Source organism: Mya arenaria, chromosome 9, assembly GCF_026914265.1.
Source record: "Mya arenaria isolate MELC-2E11 chromosome 9, ASM2691426v1".
NCBI lineage: Eukaryota > Metazoa > Mollusca > Bivalvia > Myida > Myidae > Mya > Mya arenaria.
In genome coordinates, this window is record NC_069130.1 from 62,710,042 (window position 1) to 62,737,685 (window position 27,644).

The 27,644-nt window shown below is 35.4% G+C and overlaps 2 protein-coding genes across 4 annotated transcripts; both read right to left on the bottom strand.

The window, feature by feature from the left end:
- Positions 1-654: 654 nt before the first annotated feature.
- On the bottom strand, positions 655-6,192 carry LOC128245477 (myeloid leukemia factor 1-like). Its single transcript, XM_052963659.1, has 6 exons — positions 5,991-6,192; positions 5,275-5,479; positions 4,780-4,920; positions 3,951-4,110; positions 2,254-2,512; positions 655-1,950 (listed from the first exon to the last, which is right to left on the bottom strand). Exons 1-5 carry the CDS (start codon positions 6,038-6,040, stop codon positions 2,259-2,261), a joined length of 810 nt encoding a protein of 269 aa, XP_052819619.1. The 5' UTR covers positions 6,041-6,192; the 3' UTR covers positions 655-1,950; positions 2,254-2,258.
- A 613-nt stretch (positions 6,193-6,805) lies between these two features.
- LOC128203376 (phosphatidylinositol 4,5-bisphosphate 3-kinase catalytic subunit alpha isoform-like) lies at positions 6,806-26,496 on the bottom strand. 3 transcript variants are annotated; one of them, XM_052904779.1, is made up of 21 exons: positions 26,442-26,496; positions 25,440-25,635; positions 24,243-24,490; positions 23,614-23,838; positions 20,868-21,118; positions 19,928-20,045; positions 17,259-17,380; positions 16,728-16,913; positions 15,840-16,121; positions 15,123-15,229; positions 14,713-14,794; positions 13,941-14,105; positions 13,016-13,119; positions 12,384-12,543; positions 11,680-11,795; positions 11,302-11,423; positions 10,921-10,999; positions 10,063-10,230; positions 9,526-9,643; positions 8,257-8,408; positions 6,806-7,683 (listed from the first exon to the last, which is right to left on the bottom strand). In XM_052904779.1, exons 2-21 carry the CDS (start codon positions 25,535-25,537, stop codon positions 7,425-7,427), a joined length of 3,162 nt encoding a protein of 1,053 aa, XP_052760739.1. In that variant the 5' UTR covers positions 25,538-25,635; positions 26,442-26,496; the 3' UTR covers positions 6,806-7,424. The 3 variants fall into 3 exon arrangements, with proteins under 3 accessions (XP_052760739.1, XP_052760740.1, XP_052760741.1); XM_052904780.1 differs by having other exon boundaries at positions 26,438-26,455; XM_052904781.1 differs by lacking the exon at positions 26,442-26,496 and having other exon boundaries at positions 23,626-23,838.
- Between the last annotated feature and the right edge of the window lie 1,148 nt (positions 26,497-27,644).

Here is a 27,644-nt window from a genome sequence, read left to right on the forward strand (position 1 = left end):
AATACTTCATCAGGATTCTCATTTATAAGCTCATACAAGAAAACGTGGTTCCGGTAACATACTGACAAGTACCTGGCTAGGTAGGTAGGGGAAATATTTAGTGGAGAGGAGTTATTTCATTGTGTTGAATTTTATTATAGTTTATTGTCTAAGCAAATTTTATACAGATTTTTTCAAAAAGTCTGGACTTAAAACTAAATTGCTGCCGAAATAAACACTAGTAATTTTCGCTGTCATTAAAAATCTCAATATATATGCTTCTATTATATATATTTGTTCCTTGTGATTTAAATGGCAAGGTGTGATATCAGGGTTGTATTTTGTGGTAAGACTGACAAATTGGCTTAGTAGTTGGACTGAGCATAACATCAGGTGCAGGTTAACTATTCAAATGTGATTTTATTAGCTGTTACAAAACTTGGTTAAAAGCAGAGGCATTGGAAGGATAAAAATGAACATTTTGTGAGGGTCTTAAAAAAAATGTCAAATGTGTTAGCTATGCTTGGGATACCTTCTCATGGCCTCTACACAGGAAACTGACTCGAGCATGATCAGCTTTCATCCACAATCAAGCAGGATAAATGGATATGAACTAACTAACATACTGAAAGCAACAGTCAAAATAATGCTTAAAACTCACAAGAACACTTGAAATGAATATGCTCGACATTTATTGTAAAAATCACCACAACATTCCATCACCATTCCTAAAATGGATATCTTGTCTATGAGGGTAATTCCAAAAACAACCTGACATACTTAACAATGAATCAGGTGGATGATACGGTCTTTTTGCTTTTACATTTTTAAGGTTACATTCTATAAAACAAGTGCAATTAAAGTTTTTAAAATGGTAACCAGCAGGTTTTCAAATCCAACATGCAGCACATAAAGCACACAAGTTCTATTGAATTTAAGCAGTGTCTATGGAAAATATTATGGCAGAAAATGGGACTTAAAATCCATTGAATTTCGCCTGTGTCTATGGAAAATATTATGCCTGAAAATGGGACTTAAATTCTATTGAATTTAACCAGTGTCAATGGACCATATTATGGCTGAAAGTGGGACTTGAATTCTCTTGAATTTAACCAGCGTCAATGGACAATATTATGGCTGAAAGTGGGACTTGAATTCTCTTGAATTTAACCAGTGTCAATGGACAGTATTATGGCTGAAAGTGGGACTTGAATTCTCTTGAAATTAACCAGTGTCAATGGACAATATTATGGCTGAAAGTGGGACTTGAATTCTCTTGAAATTAACCAGTGTCAATGGACAATATTATGGCTGAAAGTGGGACTATAACTATCTTCAATTTAACCAGTGTCAATGGACAATAATATGGCTGAAAGTGGGGCTAAAAAAACTAAAACTTCAACACTACCAATGGACAATACTATGGCAAAGTGGGACTTATGTTTTTTTTTTTTCAAACTGGAAATCAAGACATACAAGCAGAGCATAATCCTCCATATTCTGGGGAAATAAGATTTATATTCTCCAAAAATATTGGGGCTCATTGGATGGTAAACACAGTATTATAAACGCAAAATAAATATTCTCCAAACATCCTAGGGACCCTGGTATGGCACAAATCCACCACAATAGTAGAGGGCACAAATCACAAGTATGTAGAGAATTTCCACACACATATACAAGGTAAAATAAATGACTAATTAATGTAATACTGTAGACGACATTTGTTAATCATGTCAAACTTAGCAGCTAATTGTATAAAACAAATAAATGTCATTCTGTTTAATGTTTGTAAGTAGACAAACCAAAACTATTCTGTTAAACAACATATTGAATACACAAAAGCTATGTACAAAGTATCACAATGTGAAGGAATGTTTCCAGAATGGTGTATAAATAACAGTCTGAAACTCCAACAGTCTATTTGTTTTTCAGATATTTTCCTCCTCTTCTGTAACTGTTTTTTGGTGTCTGAAACATAAAAATAACATTATTAACATTTTCTGGAAACCAGAGCCCAATATGGTTAGTATGAAAGGTTATATATAAACAAGAGTTGTGGGAGAACAGCTCGCTCAACTTTCCTAGTCCATGGGATGCTTTTGCAAATTCAACAAATTTCTTGACTTTTTACACTTAATTTGAAGACAACATTGAAGACTTTAGATGTAAATGCATTAGGGATACTGCAATGTGTATGGTAGCAGCTGGCATGCATGCAAAACTTCGAAAAAATATATTAAGTCCAAAAACATGTGCCCAAAGTTGCCTTACCTGTTTTAACTTCTATCCCGCCTCTCTGCTGTGCGTCCCCAGTGTTCTGATCTCCTGCCCTGATCATTTTCAGGGGCGGGCAAGGCAAGCTGTTCGTCCCTTCTCCTCTCATGTCGGCCGTCCCTTCGATGTCGATCCCGTTCATCTTGCCTGCCTTTGAGCTCTCGTCTGTCTGTCCGTCTGTTCGCTCCATAGTCTAATCCTCGGAATGCTGTTCTTGACTTTTCCTGCCATTCTCTGTCAAATTCCTCAGCTTTACCTTCAATACAAATAAGGCTTTGTAATGAAGCTGTGTTTATCAATTGATTTCTTTAAGCATAACCTTGGAGAAGCCAATACATTTCTGTTGTTAAGAGTTGACATATTTGGATGACATTTAACATTTGTTCATGAAACTATAAAACAAAACAATCCGTGATGGAACTGGATACCAATCATTGCATCACTAAATGAAGATATATCAAGCATTACAAGTGTCTCTTCAATTAGACAGTAATATATACTTCCAAACAATAACAGAGATCTTTCCAGCATTAGTTGTGGTATAAAGTCTTTCTTTCAGTAAGTGAAGCTAGGGTTCAAACTTAAAAATTATAGAAGGGTGCTGCACCCTGCCCCATTTTGGTCGCACCCTTCTGCCCTCATGGACACCAGAATGTGCACCCCCATACCTTCATGAAATTAAATGCTTCAGAAAATCAATTATTTAATCTTTTTATTAAAAATTTATTGATAAATTCATACAAACTAGAAATATTTGGCAGTTGGAACCTAATATTACTTCAAAAAAGCTTAATTCCTAACTTTTTCTGTGATTTTTTTTTTTAATGTTCAAATTCTCCACTGCCCGCCACATTGTGCCCTTTTTACCCCCAGCACACTGACCCTATTCTGCAGCACCATGTCCTTTTTACCCCCAGCACCCTGACCCTATTCTGCAGCACCATGTCCTTTTTACCCCCAGCACCCTGACCCTCTTCTGCAGCACCATGTCCTTTTTACCCCCAGCAAACGGACCCTATTCTGCAGCACCATGTCCTTTTTACCCCCAGCAAACGGACCCTATTCTGCAGCACCATGTCCTTTTTACCCCCAGCACACTGACCCTATTCTGCAGCACCATGTCCTTTTTACCCCCAGCACCCTGACCCTATTCTGCAGCACCATGTCCTTTTTACCCCCAGCACCCTGACCTTATTCTGCAGCACCATGTCCTTTTTACCCCCAGCACCCTGACCCTATTCTGCAGCACCATGTCCTTTTTACCCCCAGCACCCTGACCCTATTCTGCAGCACCATGTCCTTTTTACCCCCAGCACCCTGACCCTATTCTGCAGCACCATGTCCTTTTTACCCCCAGCACCCTGACCCTATTCTGCAGCACCATGTCCTTTTTACCCCCAGCACCCTGACCCTATTCTGCAGCACCATGTCCTTTTTACCCCCAGCACCCTGACCCTATTCTGCAGCACCATGTCCTTTTTACCCCCAGCACCCTGACCCTATTCTGCAGCACCATGTCCTTTTTACCCCCAGCACCCTGACCCTATTCTGCAGCACCATGTCCTTTTTACCCCCAGCACCCTGACCCTATTCTGCAGCACCATGTCCTTTTTACCCCCAGCACCCTGACCCTATTCTGCAGCACCATGTCCTTCTAAAAAACCTGTCTAAAACCCTTGAAGCAACCAACTTACTTTCATCTAAGTTGTGGTAATTCTGCAACTCGTCCACCTGTCCTGACCTTGTGTTGCGATGTTTCTCAACTTCATGACCTCTGTCGTATATGTGATGACCAATAGACATCTTTTCCAGTTCCCGCACTGAGTCACGAACTGCTTTACGACTTTCACGCACCTAGGTTAGGATAAAAATATGAACTGTTACAAATTCTGTTTCAGTTATCTTTTTTTATTTCAATCATTTTTAAAAAAAAGTATTACCTTAACACATTTTCACTTTAAACTTTTGTCAGATCAGTCATTAATTCAATACAGTCGTTATTTGTTTTTAGTTTCAGTTCTATTTTAAAATGCATTAGCATTCGCTAAGTGAACTATCTGATATGTACAGTAGCATATAATTTATAAATATATGAATTTAATATTTAACATTTATAATTTCTATCTCTGGTCAACATGAAACTCAACATAAGAACGTAAGCTTTGATGCTGAAAATGCAGTTTTTCTAAAGATATGCATAGCCTTCTCACCAACAGAAATGATTAACCTTTTTCACATCCGATTTAATTCAGTATCAAATGTGCAATCATATAAAATAAAAGATATGAAATAGGTTAGAAGCCAAACATCTGATATAAAATGCTGTCTCATACATGGAAAGAGCTTTGAATTCAGAATTTAACATTAAATTGATTTCCTCATAAATGTTTGAAAGATCCATAAATCTTCTTTTACTGTGAAATTAAGAGAACTCTGCTCCAAGAGAAAATATAGCCACTTCACTCAGAAATCTTCCTCGCTTTAATAGCTCTTACAGCATGCATGTTAAAATTAAATACCTACCCCACCAGGGCCAGATCTGGTTGCTGTTGAGGCCTGGAAGATTTTTGGAGGCCCTCCTCCTGTATTATTGTATGACATGAAAGAAGCTTGCTGAAATGAAGCTCCATTTTCTCCGGAACTAGCACGCTGACTGGCCTCCTCCTGAAAATTTAAACTCTACCAGGTACATCAAATTACTTTATGAAAGCAATATTTGATGAATAAAGCAGGAACACATGGATTCTCTTAGTACGAGTTGTAAAATTAAAACCCATGCTCATCTTAGAAAAAACTGTCAATCTGTCAGAGATTTAAAACTTTAAAGCCTGTTGTGATACTGTTGTTTTTTTACCAGTTAACATGGCATTAAATTTGGGAAAGACCATATGCTAACAACTTGAACAAGGAGGTAAATCATTTCAATTTAACATCTAATGACATTTTTCTTAAATGTGTATGCCATTTGTTCAGAGTTAAAAATCTAAATGATATCAGAATGTTACTAGCTCAACGCACAAATGCTTTATCCATATTCATCATCATATTGGACATGTTGCCAAAGATATTTCCGAAGCCAAAGTCTCCTAATGGTGACAGCTGATTTGAGGATCCCCTCTCTCTTCCCCGTCTGTCTCGACCCTGAGCATCTTCTAACATCCCCATACCTTGGAAGGGGTCCTGAAACATACCCTGCATTCCACGCATCTGGTCTCGGTGATCCCTGGAAAAAAAAGTTAGGATGTAATCTTTTATAAGCCAGATCCTTTAGAGATGAGAATACTATTTTGAATGTCTATTTTTTTAGACAACAGTACCTAGATTTACTAGCTGGCACTGTAGAGAAATAAAATTTATCTTTCATTATCATCATGCACCAGTCAATTGATGCCACGCCCTGCAATAAAAAAACTGCTGGGAAAATCCTGGCCAAAACCCCAGGCTAACCATCAGAAAAAAAAAGCCTGGACGGCATTTTAGAATGACTAAAGGACAACTGTAAAGGACTTAAATTACGTACTGTATCCAAATAATAAAGAAACCGAATAACTGACCCCCAACATTGATGTTACAGTAAGCTAAATTTTAGAGAAAGCGACACAAACAATATGCATTTCAGTTGCATACATAAAGTAAGCAACTTGCAATGTTTTTCTTAAAAAGATGTCTAGTCTATTATTAGATTATGCCTACGTGAATGAGAGCTAAAACGAAAACAAAACACATTTTCTTACGCAAAAAACGGATCTTCTTCAAATCTTCGAAACATTGACCTTCCAGCCATTGAAGTCGAATTTAAATATTTCAGTTTGGTTGTCGTTATGTACTTATGAATATCCGACTGTGCACTGGTATTTAAATATCTTTAGAAAATTAAGAAAGTTCGGGAAATTTCTATTGTAAACAAGATCCTGGATACGAAAATTGCCGAGATCGTGTAAGCCAATCAAATCGCTAAATCATGTTCTGAAATATTCGTAAAGTCAAGTAGCAACAACTTTACACGGTTACACTCAACTAAATTATATCTGTGGTAAAGAAATTGGCATGGTGAATAGTTGAGCCATATGGGAAGCATATTTTCAGCCGGTTAGGGTCATATTAAATTGTTCATTTAAGTTAAGGTCCCTTTTATTCCTCAAAAACTGACCAAGCATGTCTTTAGTATACACATGCTTGCAAATATCTAAAGCCTTGAACGAATTTCAAGTAAAATAGCCCACTCAAAATTATTCACTATCGCTGTTACAGAACTGAAATATTTTACTTCATTACATCACTCTTATATACCAGGGTATTAAAGTCAAATTTAAATGTACTTTTGTGCAATGGTTACAATGCATGATGATAGCGATGTTTTGCAAATCAGTTTATCCTAGGGATGCAAAGAATAATAAATACAGCAAAGAGATATTGTAACGCGTACAACAAGGCTATACAGAGTTTTCAACATTGCATACAACATACCCAATGAAGATGTAGCATGGGTTTTAGTCCATACCTAAGTACATTCAAAATATCCTACAAATAAGACGTAATGTTATGTATGTTTATTCATTTATTTTTCTCTTTGTTTAAGAACAATAAATAAGTGTATATCCAACATATGTTACAAATATCTTGAGAAACTTATCGCACACATATTACAGTAACTCAAAACAGTTCTGAAGCAATATAACATAAAGTCAATTCAATAGCACTTATAACAAAAAAGTATTATTACAGTTATACACAAAACATTTGATATAGATTACATAATAAAGGCATTAGTTTGAATTTAGCTCATAACATACAATCACGTAAAAAAGAAATAAACTATGCGAAACTTGTTCTATAGATTCAAAACATAGCCATGAAACACTTTTTCATTGAATTTATTGAAAATCCCCCTTTTTATGGTGAAAACACTTTAACTTAACTTGAATTTGGCTATAAAAATATTAGGAAATCAACCCCAGTAAGGAAACAACATAATGTTTCTCATGAATGCCGGGCCTGTTTTGATATCCATAAATATCTAAACTGTTTCAGGAAATGAATACTGTCCAAGTTCCTGCATTGAATTTGTCAAATTAACCAACGTTTTTACTTGTTACATTTATCTGGACTGGTCTACAGTCCTCAATCTTACTAGTATAATTTTCACATATCCACTCAATTGATGGAGCCTAATTCTTCAGATGATGAAAAATCCAATCCACTTTTGTAGTCCATTGTCCCTTGTATGCAGCCTCAAACTGCTGTCGGAAATATAACTCAGCTTCCTCCTCCGTTGACTCAACCGCAAGTGTCTTCCGCACATAACTTATATCGTCCAGCGATTGTAGTTCAGGGATTCCACAAGATAACATCATTGTCAAGAGGTTTATTATGAGGTCTGCTTGTTTTCGGAGCTCTTTGTAGGCTTGCAAACAGAGCTGCTGGAATCTGAAAGAACGTTCGCAAAGAATGAGTCACACAAAGAGTCTTAGTGTTATTTAATAAGCACATACACGGTACATATAGGTTACAGCTTATGAAAGTATCAGTTAACAAAGTTTCTATGTGACAAATTACTGAAAAGTCATACTAATATGTGAAAAGAACCATAGCTTTACACTATTACTAGTGTATAAATTGTAAGAACATCCATACATGGATGTTTTGAGCTGTAAAGAATGTTTTTCATTAGAATAAATGTTTATATCATATATGAAATAATAATAACAATAATAGACTTAGTTTCATTATATTTTGCATGTTTCAAGACCGTTGTCTCCTCAGTTCAGGCCTTTTTCTGGTAATTTAATAAGTACTTAAATCTAAATTTGGGGTAATTTTTTCCTACAATTATTGAATCAGACGGGAATGAAAAATCTGGGAATTTTGCATGATTTTTTAAGATTTTTGTTTTTGAATGCATGATATTCTCAACGATGGAAAAAGACTGTGGCTACAGTTATTACTGGGTAAAAATGTTATTTAAAATGAAAGTAAATAATAAATTGCATTATTTCCTACTCTTTGAATTCTTCTGATTTCTGTGGCTGGTCCCGCCCCCGTGCGATCACATACACGAAATCTTCTGTGAGGACGAATGGCACTCGCTCCCGATTGATCCCAAACTTCTTCTTCTTATGGTTCAGGAAATGCCCAAAGTCTATGTGGAACACCTGAAATATCCCAAAGAAAAGTAGACAAAGAGCACTGCAAGAGGATGCAATTGCTTAAATGATTTTTTTAAATAATTCAAGGGGGCATAACTTGCACTTACTAAATCCAGGGCTGTAAGCCTCGTTACATATTGTCACTGGAAACATGTGTATGAATTTGCATGTGAATATCTTGAAAGGTCTTTTACTTTTACCATGGTATGTTTGTGCACGCTGACACATACAATAACACTGATCAAAGTAACTCAATTTATATTTCTTGAAAAGGGACGAGGTTATAAAAGGCAATACAGGGCTTTTCCCAAGAAGGAATTCAAAATCCTTTAAGATCCTGTAAGAGAAATATAGGTTTGCCTTAATGAAGGCATTAGGGTTAGGGTTAGGGTCACGTAATAAGTTCCTGTAGGAGCTATGTTGGATGGTGGTGTAGATAATCAGTCTTCGTCGTAACTGGGTTGCCAGAAGCCCGGGACATGTAAATACTATTTCAGACAAGTCAAAACTCCCAGGTGGTTGCCTGAACGGGCAAGTGCATTTTTTTCCAAAATTTAAATCCCTCAATTTTCATAATTTCTTCGACAGCAACAATTCACAAATCCTGAATGAATGTTCTAGATATTGGCTTTCGTATATTTACCCATGAATTGGTGACTTAAATAAATAATAAACACTACAATTTGATTTTTGTCGTGGTTCTTTAAAATGATTTTGGGCAAGTAATACTGTTATTTGGCAAGTGGTTTTCTTCAAATACCTGCCCGAAAGGACAAGTGCTGAAATTTTTTTAAGGTAAAGACTGGATAATAATATACTACATGTAGATCAGCGTTCTCGAAACTCATAATGGAAAACACTCTTGTATAGCAATGAATAATTTGGTGTTGTACCATACACTATCGCTAATTATTACGATGATTTATTTTGTTCCTTTTGTACATTATTACTAAGTTTCTAAACAGGTTCTTTACCTTAAAAATAAATTACTTTTACATGTATGTCATAAATAAACTAAAGCTAAAATGTTTGACAATTATTTTATCTGAACATTTTAACAAGTCCTATTAAGATCTATGGGCTTTCAAACAATATATAAAATAAAATGTGACAAACCACCTACCCTGCCATCCTCAATACACATGATGTTTTCTGAATGTCGGTCCCCGATCCCCAACACAAACGTCGCTATACAATAACCGACACAGGACCGAGTGAACATATCAATGGCTTCATCGTACCTGAAATGGGGAAATTCATGTACTTCGAACTTAACCACTTCCAGAAAACCGTGTGAATTGTTTCACCATGAGCCCCTGATTTGACATTAGAAAAAGTATTCCGGAAGAAGCAATTGATACAACCCTTAATTCAGGCAGCAATAAACCTTAATAATTCCATGATTTGTTCAATAAATGTCCACATGCATTTATTTGTCCAGGATTATGACGTGACTAGTAAATCTATCCATTGGTTTAACAATGAATCAGGGTGTCATTTCATCCAAAACAAGAAATTACAGCATAAAATGACCTACATTTTTCTTTAGCCATTCACTCCATAACATTTTTTGCATATTACTCTACATTAAAATTTGAAAAACATTAACCTACTAATTAACCCACTAATAGCAGTTACTGTATCAACAGTCTGACTATACCTTTCAAGGTTGTGAAGCCTGATCCAATTATGCAAGGCCTTGGAGCCAAGCTGTAAAGTGGCTTTGGCCCCACCTTTTTCCTGGATCTTCATGATTGTAGCTGAGTTGCGCACTCCCTCTATGAGTCCCACATCCTGACCACTGGCCAGGCACAGGTATGGCGTCATCCTGAGATGGCAGGTGATGGTATATAAATATTGATTCAATGTCAAAATATTAGTTTACAATTGTGAACTAGCCTCAATGTCATTGACATAATTATAAACTGGACAGTTTACACTGTCTTTAAGTAAGTGATGCTTAAATAATGCTGTCTGTCAATTTGATATCTGGCTAAACTATGAAAGGGCACATGTTCATTAAATATCAACTGATCTATGGCTTTAACTTTTATGAATCTTATTACAAATCTAAACAATCTATACAGACAATGATGAATACTGAATGGACAGTTGAGCTCTTAATGAACAACAGAAATACCAATTGCCAGCACACATCAACACTTTCCTGTTGTTATATTTTCCATCTGTCAAGGGGCATTGCATGGCAATTGTTACACCAAGAGTTTGAGGAAACATGTGTACCATGTTTCATGCAGATATTTCTATCATTCATGTTTTAGTTATGGTCACTGTTAAGGTTTATGCATGCACAACAAGGCTATGACAATACCTCAACTTCTTTCTTACCAACAACAGACAAGGTTAAAAAATGGCTATGTTGATTCTAACATATACCTTTTTACTACCAATCTCTCACACAGTGATCTCCCTTGAAGAGCAGAGAATATCAAAGATTTTCAATGCAGTCATATTGGTATGTCTAATCAAGTTTAGCACAGTACTATAAGCAACTTACCTGAGATCTAGGCCTGCTGTTTTCCAAATGGAGTCCATTACACTAATAAGCTGTAATGTGAGCATGTCCTGTCGCAGGTCTGAAATTTGATACCTTCTTTAATGTACTTACTAATCAAAATATGACAATAATTCATTCAGCTTCAATCCTATGTTATACAAAAGGTAATCACCTTCATGATATATGTGGACTTTTTAAACCAGTGATGATCTATTCCTCATTTTTTTACTGCCATAACAGTATTTATTATAAAAAAAATTGCAGAGGTTATAAAACTATTTGATAAATGTATCAATAAAAAAATGTCATGCTTCCACAAAACTTTTTATTCTCAATTCCTCACATGTCCATGAACATATTCTATGTAAGTTAACAATTTACCATCCCCGTTCTTGAAGAGGATGGTGTACTGTTTGATCCAGAGGTCGGCAAGCGGGTCATTGTTTTCCCATACCATCCATAGTGGCTTCTTCTTGGACATCTTTACCTCACATACCTCATAGCTGTAAAAAGGAATCGTTACTTATTCATCAATTGAAGCAGTTTGCTACTTACTTTTTTAGCGCATCTACTTTCATTTTCAAACAAACACATAAAATTGCAATAATTTCTAAATCAAAAATGCTCAGAAATTGCTCGAAATTTGATACCAAACATTACTATATTTCTCTTAATAAAAACAACAAACTTAGCATATTTCTCTTACCGGTACAAGTGAGTGTCAAATGTTAAAAAATATTAATAGTAGTGGCTACATACCAGAGATTACCGAGCCTGTGACTGTTATTGAGAGGCGAGGCAAGCGAGGTCAATGCCTCCTGGTAGTCAGGCTGCTGTAACTGCTCATGGAGTCCTTTCATCAACTCTGTCTTGTCCTGGTGCCAAAAACAATATGATTCAGTGTGCTTTGGAAAAACATGTTATGTGTTCATGGACAGAGTACACAGATGTTTCATCCTTTGAACAATTGCAAGACTTTATAGATATTTATTTTATGCCTATCTATTTCCTTTCCCTTATCAAACAGTGAAAATACAGCTTGCCATATTGAGAAATCCATATCAAGCTACTGCCTTCTAATCCTGTATCATGCTAATGACGATATGTGTTTAAAACAGCCATGTACACACTGTGTTTCAAGTTATCACAGTTTTTACTAATAGTTAAACTGCCAATTTATGTTACTATTCAAGAAAATGCACTAAATCCTTAATGTGATTGATTTATAACATCATTTCCAGAATGGAAACTCCGGGAGATGGATAGTAAATGCTTAGTGCAGTTTTGTTGGTGCGTATAGGCTCTCAACCATGGTCAAGTGAAATGAATGTATTCACATAATACACATGATAAAGGACGTCAAAAAAGTGTCCTATAACGCAATCACCTTTTATTCGTTACCTTTCAACTCTACTTAATATACTCCTTTGAGGTAGAAATCAAACATGATCATATCTACTCACATTGCTTCCGGAGGCCTTGAGGACATTGGTGAGTTTTGTGAGCTTGTCCAGGGCCTCCACCTGTTTGAGCAGGGTCTTCATGAATGAGCCACACCCTCGGCAGAACGCCTCCAGAATCAGACCATATCGCGTTCGCATGGCTGTGTGGTGCAATTCTGATCTGCAAAGTAGTTTTATATTAATAAAATTTTGACAAATAACGTGGGCTGTATTACAAAAGTAACTTTAGACTTTGTTCTTATAATCTATCTTTAATAGGTGGTATGTTTTTAAATTACAGTGCGACTTAAACAAAATACAATTTTATCATATTTTACTGCTAACTGTTCATTGTTTTCTTATTGATCTAATATTGAGCATAAGTGAAAGTTGTCAGAAATTATCAGAATGATTTTTCCATATAAATAATATAAACACACAATGGACTTTAATTCCCTTTAACTGCCTTAGCGCTCATACACCTCTCCTCAATGGTCTGACTAATAGAGCCGTTATTTAGCACATCTTCAATTGAAAGGTCATGTATAAATATGGCCTTTGGAGGTATATATTTAACCTGATTTCATGAGCTTGTGTAAATATCTAGTTTTAAATTTCTAGCACAAACATTAATAATCCACAACTTTCAATACTTTAAATGCCAAAAGAACTGCTGTCCTATTCGTTGGTTCATGAGTGATCGCTTCAGCAGGAACCGCGTCAGTGGATTGTCCAGGTACGGCTCAAATTTGAGAGCCTGAAATGTTTAGGAAAAGCATTAAATTAACTCATAAATTTAACCATTGAAAAAGCTTAAAAATGAAGGGCATAACACCATTGAAAAAGCTTATATATTTAAAAAACTAACCATTGAATAGCCTTATATAATTAAGTCAGAAAAATTGAATAAGATTACTTTCATTGAAGGCAGAGCTTTGAATTGGCTTATACATTTTAAGGCAGGAAACCATTGAATAAGTTTACATACATTAAAGGCATGGCATTGAATAAGCTGATAAATTCAAGATACAATAATTTAATTTAATTTTCTGCTTTTATACATTTGAATTTGTGTAACAGAAACAAATTAATTTCAAACTTACTGTTCAACAGAAAACAACACTACAGGATGCTTTTCAAAATAAAATAAAAAACTTGTTTCATTTAACATCCGTGAGAGAGGGTCAAGGCTACACTGTCTGAGAGGGTCAAGGCTACACTGTCTGAGAGGGTCAAGGCTACACTGTCTGAGAGGGTCAAGGCTACACTGTCTGAGAGGGTCAAGGCTACACTGTCTGAGAGGGTCAAGGCTACACTGTCTGAGAGGGTCAAGGCTACACTGTCTGAGAGGGTCAAGGCTACACTGTCTGAGAGGGTCAAGGCTACACTGTCTGAGAGGGTCAAGGCTACACTGTCTGAGAGGGTCAAGGCTACACTGTCTGAGAGGGTCAAGGCTACACTGTCTGAGAGGGTCAAGGCTACATGAGAGAGGGTCATGGCTACACTGTCTAACATATACCAGGAAGTGGCTCTTACTTTCACATTAGATGATAACACAGAGTAGAAATGCCAGATTACCTGAATGAACTGTAGGAGGTATCTTTGAAGTTTGTCGTCCGAGATGCCGATCTCCAAACAGTGAACGGCAAACTGGCGTACCCGTAGGTCAGTGAAAGAACAATCTAACAGGTGGAGGGCAACCTCCGGGGACACAGTCGGCCACTGCTTCAGCAACATGTACAACTGCAGATACATGTATACAAATACGATTATTTGCTGGACAACAACACAGAAAAACTGCCAGACCTGTGTGAATAAATCTGGTACAATCTTTCTCTGAATGTACTGTATGGTAGATTTTTCAAATAATTTATTCTTGGTTATTGGTTATACTGAAATATATTCTTTAACCAAAAAGCTCCTTTGCTAATATTAGACAAGGTTTATTTGATTGTGCATGTTTAAACCTGAATTTAATTTCAAATAATCACTTAGTATTCAGCTAAACAGCTGATTGAATAGTCCCATTATCCATTAGCTTGTACCACTGAAATTAACATTCAGAAATATGTTGTGTGTGTCTACTGGTCTTTCATCATTGCACTGCTCTTTTAAGACAACTATGTATTACCTTTAAAATGAATGTTACTGATGAAATTACCCGGCTTATGCCGAATAAAATGTTTAGTAAATGAGTATGTGAAACTTTGTTGTTAAATATGTAAATGTTAGGAGATACGTACTATATCGTTATCATTAGTTAACATTTTTTATCAGTTTTCTGCCCTAATTAACATCTGTAAAACAAGACACAGTAGTGTAAAAGACTATAATGATTTCTGCTGCCTACTTGAGCCACATTTTCCCTGTCGTTCCACTTGATTGCACTGAGTAGCTTTGGTAGCGAGTTGGGCTGGTGTAGACAGTAGTCCCTGAAATAAACATACAGGTATTTGATGGTGCCTTTTTTCCAATTTAACAACAACCTGATGACGTCAATCAGCCTGAAGCACACATGCATTTATGCGTAGTATCACAATATGTAGCAGTTCAAGATGAATGTATAATGAAATACTTCACAAACTTTTACTTAGGACACTCACAGTTGAGACATACCAATTATGCCCAACTACGGCGGGAGAATTTCTACTTTCTTTTTAAAGCTTGATATAAAAGATAAAATGCTTCACAAACTTTTACTTAGGACACTCATAGTTGAAATATACCAATTAGGCTCAACTAAAGCGGGAGAAATTCTACCTTCTTTTCCAGAGTAGAGCCTTTTCCTGCTCCAGGATTTCTGAGAGAGGATCTTTCCCTATAATATCCAGTAACTGTTCCTCCTCATGTCTCCAGTCATCTGCCTGCTACAGTGTAGAAAAAGTGTTGGTCTGAGTATTGCAGTGTATTCTGAATTTGGCATTGAATTTTCAAAGTATTCTGAATTTGGCATTGAATTTTCGAAGTATTCTAGTTTTGGCATTGAATTTGTAATGGTTTCAAGTTTGGCATTAATTTTTCATGGAATTCTGGTTTTGTCATTGAATTTGCATGGTATTCTGGTTCAGGCATTGAATTTACATGGTATTCTGGTTCAGGCATTGAATTTGCATGGTATTCTGGTTTTTAAATGGAAATTTTGGTGTTATCAGATTTTGGCACTAAAATTGTGAATGCCAGCTTTGCACTGAATGTGCACATGACATTGCACATTTATATGCTGGTTTTGGCATCAAATCCATGCCATGGTATTGGTTTTACCGACTTCATTATTTAGGAATTGACTTTGCTCTGTATGCTGGGTGTTGCATACAATTTGTCATTTATGGTAATTTTGAAAAGAATTGTATTGAAGGTTTGCTGATTTGATTATATCAGATGGCTTTCTGAGGAGCAGAATCTGTCTCTTCTGTTATTAACAGTATAAATCCTAATGTTAGAATACTTAAAGATGCACATTATTGCCCATGTTCTAACCAGTGCTAATGAAGACTGTCTGTTATCTCTGTTTGTAGCAAACTTGGCCAGATCTTCCAGCTGAGTGTCAGGTGGAGATGATAACGTCGGACTGAAGGTCTCAAACTCAATCTCCAGGGTAGGTTGGTCCTTATCGGGATTGGAGCCCGGGATCCCCAGGGGGTTGAGGAGTTCGTCCAGCCCGTGGGGCATCGGCCACAACTGAAGACTGACTTTGTCACTGAGCATGTGTGTGTTGAAGTCAAATAGCTGGAGGTTGCCCCACGCCAGTGCATAGTGGATCTGTAATAGATTTGAGACAATATTTAATTATACAATCATTCCTTACAGTGTCATGATCAATTTCTGATGTTACATGAATACATAGTCAGAATGACAATGTATAGGAAACTTATTGAGCCAGTTTGTTCCACAAAAAATCCTTAATATCACAAGAAACGAAGACTTACACTGGCTGATATATTTTTGTATTTAAATGAATGTCAACTGTGTGAACAATCAACAACAAGGTTTTTTATCTACATCAATTATTCTTTAAAGTTCTCATAAACTACCTTTTCAAAAAGCCAAAAACAAATATTGTGTAGTATGGAAAAAATCTTGTCCAAAAACAAGTAGGCTATGTAAAAAATATTAGGAATTAAGTAATAACACCATTATCATCATTAGGGAATGGTGTTAAAGTAATCTACAGTATATAGTTTTAAAGGTTTTGTAAACTACATATTAAAACACACACAATCATTCTTTTTTTTAACCAACAGAGTAATGGTAAGGATGACGCAGATTTCTTCGAATGTCATAGTCATATTTGGTAGAGTCCAGTAACCCAAACCAGATGGATTTTTTTGGCCACAAAAAATATCCCCAACATACATGTACATGTACCTTTTTGTTTTTCCGCTTGGACACGGAACATATGGAGAAGCAGATCTTTGCAGACCGCGGGATGTCAGACAGGTAGAGGAACTCCAGCCACTCGTTCCAGCGGGGATTGTTAAAGTCTGACTCCTTTGTCAGTTTGCTTTCACACAGTGGCTCTGTGCCATGGTACAAACCAACTTTTACATAGATCTGGAACAAAGTGTTACGGTATACAATTGTTGCGGAAAAACATCGAGATTAAATGCCCTGCTGGACTTGTAAATAAGATATGTTTATATTTCTACCTAATTACATTATGCATTTACTTTTTAATTGCTCACATAACTGAGAAATTAAAATGGCAGCAAGATACAATAAAGATCATTTCACAAGTTTTATGTTCAATGCAGATTTTATTTCTCAGCTGTACAACACTATGAGAATGAGAAATCACTTGGGACATTAATGTTCGCTCAATATTTTACTTCCTGTAACAATTACAGTTCAGAAACAATCTCTTTTTACATATTGCCATTTAAATTCTTCATCACATACCTTTCCCCCAACATCCTTCACGTTGACATAGGTAGCACAGTGTACCTTCATCTTGAAGTTGGTGTGTACCTCGAACATTGATATGGTAGTCTTGTTCTGAACATCATTCAAGGCCTGGATACCTGTCAATGAAGAAATGAGCCATTAACAGCCTTTGTGAAAGCATTACCAAAGATCATAAACTACATTGGTCAAAGTATTACTAAACCCTTCAAAACAAAGACCAATCAACTAGAACGTTTTTTTTGGTCAAACTGTAGTAAAAAATATTACATGTATCTCTATATTCTATGTATTCAACTTCAATAATTTGAAGAGTAACAAGAAGTTAAAATTCTTCATTGAAAAGTAAAAAGAAGTAAAAATTCTTCCTTGAAAAGTAAAAAGAAGTAAAAATTCTTCCTTAACCCTTTAGCACATAGGCAAGTGGCCAGATTACACATCCCAGTCAATAGCCAACTTACTGATAAGCAAGCAGTCCTTATTTGTATAGGAATTTTAGGGAATCGAAAAAGAGCAAATTATTACAGCGATATGACCTTAAACTTAATATAACTCCAAATAATTGTGACCAAATCTTTTTTATGTGAATACATTTTTTATAGATGCCTAATTAAATTATCTAAAAAACGGTGTCAATGATGAAATATAAAATTATTTTATTTCATCTGTGAATGCATTTCCAAGATGGAATTGTTACATTTCTTTAAAATGTCATAACTTCATTAAATCAAAGGGTAAAAAAATGCTGGGATCGATCTAAATTTATTACCCCTATCATAAAAAAGACCCATCTGGATTAAAAAGCCGACAATAGATGTTCTCGTGTATAATACACAGAAATATGGCAGGAATATCCGGTGTCATCCAGCTGAGAGATCCAGTCCAGAGTGTCTGTTTAACTTTATTACCCCCTCATAAAATAGTTTACAAAAAGAAAGCCGATAAATGTTTTCCCAGTATGAATAAAAAGATCTAGATCAACGCTTGCACAAATGTGTTTACCTGACCTATTTTACGACTAGAACCATGCTGGCCATCAATTAGCTCAGCAGAAAATTTACTCATCATTTTCTCAGCTGCTTATTGTTTCTATTCTTTGTAACACAAAATATTATCTACAAATAATTATGTCTTTATTGATTTTAATGGTAAATTAAACTGACGTAATATATTCAATGATTTACGCATCAATGCATTTGGGGATTTTCCGTACAGTACTCGGCCTCAAGGTTTTATTACGTCACAGTGGATCTCACACCTGCGATTGGCAGTATAAATAATTACCTTCAAATTTTAGCAGACGATATTTTCAAGGGAAAATCAATACACAAAAGGTTAAGCTTCAGTGTTATAAACATCCGGGATATTGTTAACTATATAACTGCAAAATTGAAGTATTGAAATAACCCTATTGAAACACACGTTTGTTTTGTTTGCATTTAGTAAAGGGGTATTTCTGGGGTAATTAAAGCCAGAATAATGGGCTTTGCTAAGCATGTGCATATTGTCACTGTCAACATGTCTGCCAAGTTTCATTTGAATGTCTTGAATGGTTTTTGAGTTATAGCCAAAGTTTAATTTTTTGCACAATGTCGCCAACAACAACCCTATGACTAAACATTGGCTTTCTTTCTACGCAAAATGAACCTGTAAGATAATAACATCTAACGTTACCAGGGTTCGAATTTAACTTTGAGGAGCACTCACTAAATTTTGCGAGTGCTTTTTCAGGCAACTCGCAAAATGAAAAATCAACTTGCAATTTTATTATTGTCTTTATTCCCTTATAATATTGTCTAATTAAAGTAGATATTTATAACTAAGACATATTATGAACATTAAAAGGATCCATCTTGAGTGACTCAACTACTATAAATTGTAGTTGGCTTATTCTTTTCTTTTTTTGGGGTTGGGGGGGGGGGGGGGGGGTACAGATGACTCATCGGATGCTGGCCGCTTTTTGATAACAAAGCTGTCCAATAATTTGACATTGTTCACTTTGAGGGGGGTATATTTACCCTCGCCATCGGGTAATTCCCATTCGGCGAGAACGCTACAGATTTCATTAACTGATTAAGTTTGTAAGTATTAAAAACAATAACAGTATAAATTTAGAATAAATAAAAGCAACAGTAAATGTAGCATGGATGCTTTGGACTATAAAATATATCGGAAGTTTATTCACTTTGACAGTTGAGCGGATATATTCAAAGGTTGATGGGGTTTTACGAGAGTTCGCGAAAGCGCTAAATTTAGCCAATGATTGAGCTTGGTGATTACATCATGTCAACTCATTTGTTTTCACTTTGTATTATGCACACCTCGGAGCATCCCCGGAAAGATTCGAGATAAAACTCGGCCTTTTCCGTATTTGTTCTATTTTTGAAAACTTACTAGAGTTGTTGTCTCTTAACTGGTAGTGATGCCACTTATAGATTGTTTACACGCGACTTTGTAGCAAAATTAATGTTTATTCTACTTTCCTTTTAACATTTTGTGGTCTAGAAAAAAACCACTCGCAAAATTTTGCGAGCTTGAATAAAAGTCACTCGCAATTTGCAAATGCCGCTCGCATTTTGCGAGTATGCGAGTCTAAATTCGAACCCTGGTTACCTTAGGGACCTCTCACACAAATTATCAACAGTACAATGTCTGCATTGCCGTACCTCTCTGAACATAAGATGGCATATGGAACGGTGTATCCTTGATTGTAGCGTAAACATTCTCCTTGGTCAGCAACATCAGTTGGGGAATCTTCTTAGTTTCCAAGCACTCTCGGATATACTACAAACAAAACAAACACAACTCTTTGAAACTTATAGTGTAGTTAGTAAAAATTTGCTGACAAATTATATGTTAGTGTCACAAACATATTTCGCCAGCTCCATATAACACATGTTTATGGAGAAATTAAAGGAGCTTCATTGAGGTCTCAACAAATGACTTGTAAGTTTTATTGGTTGCATATATATCAAAGGGTTTGAAAATTGGTCCAAAATAAAGACAGATCATCAGATATATTAGTCAATCCTTTCCAATCAATTTTAGATTATGCCATCAAAATCAAAATGGATAAACTTTTTTTGTATTTTTACAATGAGTTTGATTAATTGCTTAATACCAAACGATTTTTACAGTTGTTCTTCACTATTTTTCTTCTTTCTAGTTTTCCACTCATTTTTGACAACACTTGATCGTTTCATCTCTAATATATGATAATATACACAAAAATGTTTGTTTCTCAGTTAATTAATTTACAATGTTCCACAATACCAACTATTTGCATTGTACATATTTCAGCTGCATATTGATGCATGTTCTACTTTATTTGAAATAACATCTGCAGTATTTTGGTTTTCAGTTTGAATGTAACTCTAAAAATATATAATTTTAATCAAGAGGGACATTTTGGGATATAAAACTAAGTTGTAGCACTTGTCACAAATTATTAAATTGAAAGACCATTGAAAGTGACAAACCAAATGTCATGCAGACTATTACAATAATGCTTCCTAATTAGAAACACCAATTAATGTCTAATTAGACTACATAATCATAATTTGATCATTTAATTAGGCAATTGAAGCTCCATTAAGGTGGACCAACCTTGTATTGACTGATAGGATAACCTTCAAACAGAAACAGGTCACAACCACAGACTTTCAGGACGTAGGTATGAGAATAGCCGTCTATACAACGGTCTGTCTCCTCTTTTGAGCGACCCATTTTCCTACTCCGCCACCGAATAGTTTCTGCTATGACATCATTAGGCTTTGCAGTGTGGGGGATTCTCAGTGTAAACTTGTTCCTGGATTTGTCTGACTGGACAACCCACACACACATCAGGAAGTTCTTGTCTGAAATGAACAAAATGAAACCATAAGTACAGCAATGTTTAAGGCCATTAACATCAAGAATATCAAGTGTCTATCTACAGATCTTAATGAAAAAGATCATTCATTTCCTTAAACATTAAGTGGTAAGATGGTTTGAGATAGGAAAGTTTAATATTCATACATGCACATTTATTGCAAACGGCTTCAATAACTATACAATATTTTTTTTAAACCATAACATTCTATCAGCACAAAAGGAGCTCTTCATGGAGTTAAAATTAAAATTGTCATTTAAATGCTCTAGCGGCGGGCATTTATTTTTGCATGTTCTACTTTTAAAGGGCCTTTTTAATTAAACACAAAAAACAACAAGAAATTCAAGCAGGATATTCAGGGGGAATTTTTCACCTGCCCAGGCCTATGGCATGTATGTAATTCATGATTTTTAACCATGAAGTGTTCTCAATACAAACTGTTTGAAAACACTTAAGGGTGACAGGCAGTCTTAGAATAAAATACAGTAAAACTGCAGTCGTTCGATCAAGCGGTCGTTCGAGAACCGAAGATCCCTCGAGGTCGGAGCTTGGTCCCGAACTTTTTTCCTTCTATTTTCATATAAAATATACCTACGCTGCATCGAAACCTAATTATGTCGAGGAGTCGAGCAATATTCTCGGTCCCAAGTACACAAATCATGCACAAAACCTTATGGCTCCCTCGAGGTCATAATTTCACACTTTTTCCCGAAAGTGAGTTCCAAAATAAACAAACAATTGCTAGGTATCAAAATTTTCGCAAGTTGTTAAAATTGCAATGACAGTTGAAAGGCAATTGATAAGGTGTGAAATAACGTTAACACTGTTAACGCATGACCGATATAAGTTGATATGGGTATTTTAGAAGTAAATTATGAGAAGTAAATGACAAGAAGTTAATTGTAAGAAATGTAGATGAGTAATAAAAATTATGAATAAACACTACAATATCGAGCCAACATCAAAATCTCTGAAAATAATTCCTTTTTGTTACTTTGCTTTGCAATATGGCCATTTTGTAAAATAAAATCGATTTATTGATATTTCTTTTACATTTTATATTTAGTATACATAAAGTAAATGACAGCTTTTGAACATATGAGAGATTTCCACAATGCAACACATAATTGGTGACTTAGAAAACAGACTACTTCATACTTGAAATTCAATGAAATATATTTCATAACAGACTGGAGAATTGAAAATCGGGTCGTTCGAAACATCGTTTCCCTAGAGGTTTAGGCTCTGTCCCCTGCGACCTCGAGCGATCACAGTTTTACTGTAATTTGTACATCATAATATACTGAACAGCACTAAAATTTCACTGACAGATATTTGTCCAGTGACAATTTCTTATTAAGAACACACATTATCTGTACTACCTCTACATAGGCAATGCATCTACACAAAACAGTACACATATTATAAAAGAGCTAATACTTAATATTGGTATATTTTCACAAGAAAAAAGTGATAAACATTAAATAAGATATTTTCTGCAATTTTCTGATATTCTCCTTTAGCTGGATGTACATGTACCTTCATTGATAAAAAAGACATTAATACTCACCTTAAAACATTAAAATATATTTGAACTGTTATGCAAGACAAACTTCAGAATGTTGCTGTGACCTTGACCTCAAAGGTAGGGACAAGGGTCTTGTGTGCGACACATCCTCATACTATGGTCATCACTTCTACCATTTTTTTTTTAAATCCGACATTGTATGACAAATATATGGACCATACACAAACTATTATCAGAAAGGCTTATATAGCAAAACATAATAAGTCCTGAAGGTTACTGTGACCTTGACCTTGAATGTAGGAACAAGGGTCTTCAGCATGACGCATCATCATACTAGGGTCACTTCTGCCAAATAATTTTAAAATCCAGCCATGAGCAAGAGGGATATGAACCATATTCAAACTATTATCAGAAAGGTTTTGATAGAGCAAATCATACCAAGTTCAGAAGGTTGCTGTGACCTTCAACTTCAAGGTAGGGAGTTTTGTCTTGTGTGTGACACATTCACATGCTATGTTGGTCACTTCTGCCAAATAATCTTAAATTTCGACCAAAAATGGAAAGATATGCACTGGACAAAAATGGGACTTCAGTGTGAATATTAAGAACGAATGAACTAGAAGCAAATTAAGGTTTATTAATCAGTTAATAAATTATTAACTTACATAAAAAATAAAGGGGAGGGGGGGGGAAGGGATCCACCAAAATCTGTGGACAAATCACATCACTGAATATAAATGGCAAATATTTCTTTTAAAATAAATGTCACAGCATGTTTTTTCTGGTCCAAAGTACAAAGCCTCAGTTTGGACAAATTATTTTGAACTCAGAATCAATATTGCACTCCACATGGACTTTAGACGTTATCTGATCAATTTGGGACCAAATTTTGTGTGGTACAACACATATCATGCAGTAAATGAGTAATGCTAAACTATGAAGGCATGCATCACCTGAAGTCTTACTGTCAGTTTGTAATTTCTCCTCCAGGTGTGAGGGCAGTTTCGCAGAGTTCTCCACATCAGGAGGGTATGTGTATAATGCGAGGCTGTGTTTCCCGTTTCGCCGCCGATCTTCAACAGCGTTTTGACACACAGTGAGAATATTGCGTCTAAATGTCATCACTTCAAGCTCTTTCATCTCATTAAACTCATTCATTGGTATACCGATGGCCATACCTGTAAAAGTAAAGTAGTTGAATCTTTCATTAAGGCCATGAAAAATATACCTATGTTTAGGGTAACCCAATGCTACCTAGCAAAACCCATCGTCTAAATAAAAAAATATGATTCTCCGTACCAAGATGGTATTGACATGACCATGAAATCCATTTGTGACGATTACAATTAAAAACAGGAATAATTGTCTAATACACAGTGACAAAATACCAAAATGTCACTTGCGTTTCTGTCTTGATTGTGCTTAAATTATTTATTTTTTTTTGGGGGGGGGGGGTGGGGGGGGGGCCTATGTATTGGCCTAATGGCCTTATTTTTATTTCTTATAATTACCTGGTACCAAAGTTGTTTATTTCAGCATTATGAAAGGTACCCATGATTTTCAGCACATATGAATTCATTACCTAATTCATAATTCAGCATTTTCTCTTCCCTGTTTCCCTTCGGTTCAATCACTTTTAGTATTGGCTGGAACAGCTTCAAATCACAAAGTCTTCGAGTCTCATCGTAAAATTCCTCCAGCTCAGCATCCTGAGTTATGCCCACAAATATATACTGCACTTGTTCACCTAATTTGTGAAATAGCGGCTGGCGTCGCGCCTCAAGCCACAAATCTGCCTTCACTTTCTCTATGGTAGAGTCCCTGTTACATCTGTAACAAAAGAATTTGTTTCATGCAATTGAACTTCAATTTGTGTGTGCAATTTATTGCCAAAATATTTATTTTTTCGGAATTTCTCTTTTATCATTCAATATGACATGGAAAATATGTATTGATGGACCTAACAATTAACACACTTAAAAGTTTTGATAAAGATTTTTCTACCAATTAAGGTGATCAATACTAAAATACGAAAATAAAAAATAACAATAATAATAATAATAATGCTATACCTTATTGCCATATTTCCTTACTGAGATATCCTTGATGCTTCCAGACATTTGGTCAATCCTTTTCAATTTGATTGATTATATATAATGTTTTAAAAAAAAAGGATGGAGGCTTGATTTATCTTAGGAATAATGCTTTCAATTTTTTTTATATAAACCTTAGCATTTAACTCCTAGCAATTGAAAAAAAAGCAAAACAATTGTTTAATCACCAAAAAACTTCATTTTACAGTGTGAAACACACACAACACGTTATTTCAAAACATAACTAGGGGTAAGGTCTGCCCCTGCCAGTTGTCATTTAATGAGAAAATCGTAAATTCTAAACAGTTTTCTCTTGTAACCATTAAAAAACTTTTTTTACCTTTACTTCTCATAGTGAAGTTATTTTACTTAATATTAACAAACTGATTCATTTCGTTAGTACAGCAATTAAAATAGATTAATTAGTCTTTCATGCCGTTTGTTAGTTAAGCACAACTAACTAACTTCTAACAAACAATTCTTCTTAAATATATTTCATTTTGAAGTTCTTAATTGAGTCAAGCAGGTATCTGATATATGTAAGGGAGTATTACAACCATAAACAATGTTCACAACTTTGTTAAAGAATCAACTTTTTTCAACGAGGGTATATAATTATCTTTATGGTAATTATAAATTCAGGTAAATGGAGCAAAACATACAATTCAATCCCTGCTTTCACTTACCTGAGAGGTATGAGAAGACCATTTGGCAGTAGACAGTCCACAGCCACCTGCTGTGGCATCAAGTGGTGACCCCATAGTTCACCTGAACTTGGTGGCATTTTCACACTCTCTTCTCTTTTACTCTAATGTCTTAAATATTTACAGTTGTTACGTGTCAGGATAATATGTCTGCCATTGTGTCTCTTCGTTCAATTTACTGAAATTATTAGAACTATTTTAAATATAAGTTATTTGTAATATATCATGTTTTTTAAGATTTTCTCCGACACAATTAGATCTCTGACAGTGGTTCTTGAAAGAAAAAAATCAAATGCCTATTGATATTCAGCATAAAAGTTGCAAACCACCCAATACAATAAGACCAGTGCATACATTTGAAACACAACACAGTCCAGATTTATTGCTAAAAGACAAACAGCTCAGACTTTAAGTTAATCAGCCTATTTTGAAAGAAAACCTGGGCTGTTAATTTCACCTAGTGTATAATATTTCTATTATTATGTACAACTGCTTGTTGATTATTTTCTTTCATTTTATCTTAAATTGCCTGATAAATCAAATTTATCCACAAGGAACCAACTTACAAGTCAAAACTTAATTTTTTAGATACAAATGTAACTAAAGTAAACAACCTATCCCAAAAAATTCTTTGCTGTCATTTTGTCAACTCAAATAAACGCACAGAAAAGTTATCAGCAAAACTGAATTTGATGAAATAATTAACCAAAATAGTATTTATATTATGCTTATGAATTATACAAAAGATTAGTGAGTTTTTTTAAATCAAAGTGAAAATCGAGAAAAAAAGTTCATAAATTTTAGTTGTAAACAATAACATGTTCAACAACAAGGAAGAAATGATTAATCACGTTTGTCAACTTTGACAGCTTAGATTTGAAGATAATAGACATATTGTTTTCGATAATGACGAATTAAATTAAAGTGACATATAAATGTATAACACACAGCAAAATAATGGACAACAAGGACAAAAATACCTACAAAAATATGCAAAATAAGTTGCAATCAACAATTTTCTAAAACATTCTGCCCAACAAATAAACTTATTTTGACTTAGACAAAACGTCTATATTGAAACGGTATATCGTGCCCAATAACTCCGAACCTGTCCGAGGAAACGTAAAATAAGATTAAGCAGCCTAAGGTGATGAATTGATCACGATCCATGTGATTCGTCAATTAACAGCTATTACTTAAACCTGGGTCACTGTACCACCATAACAGATGATACCGTACAAAACTGCTGTTTTTAACTGTTTGAGTATTTATTTTTTCTTTAATTATTGTTGATAGAGCCGTACGTATATATTGATTCGGTAATAAATACATTGTATTTTCCTACAAAAACTATATTCTAAGCAAAAAGTGTTTTTATATCATTTGTAAATAAACGTTTTATACATTATCGTTTATGTTTGTAGCGAAAACGTACATTTTATGGCAGTTCAAGTCAATAAGACTTGAAGGCAAGTGTACGTTACAGTGGTATATATTTTTAGTGGGTTTATACATGTATATATAGCCTCACTTAATCTGGTATCCTTTAATCAGAACAGAACATTATCACGGAATTTTACTACCGACGGTACTCCTTATCTTACGCTGATCTTGACGTTTACGGGGGGGGGGGGGGGGGGGCAGGTAGGCAGGTACACAGAATCTATCTTTTCAGCTACAGGCAGGCAGGCAGGTAGGCAGACATGGTCTTCTCCTCCTTCTCTCATAAATTGTATTTTTTTTCCATCACCGTGTGAAGATGGGAGGACGTAATGCGGTAGAGTTAGGTATGTCTGTTACGGCGTCGAACGAGCTACAAACGGAACGGTCGATGTGCACACGTACTGCCAATTGACGCCCGACCACACCACGCCATAACACGTCCCTATCGCGACCGAAGTACGACAATTCCGTTCGTAGCACGTCCATCTCGTATATATTACATTGTAACTCCATCTAACTGCGGAACGGTATGGTAAACCGAAAATTATGAGCAAGATCAACGTTTTGGCAACATTACCCATTAAACTCGTCCAAGCACGTACACAGAACCAAAAGAGTTGCTTCTACGTCCATTTCCCGACGTTTGCTCACAGTTTGAGCCCGTTTGGTTACATTTTCAGGACGTAATGGGAACGAATTCGGTGTAGTGGGGGTGTAAGATTGAAGGCTGGCTGGAACAACAAA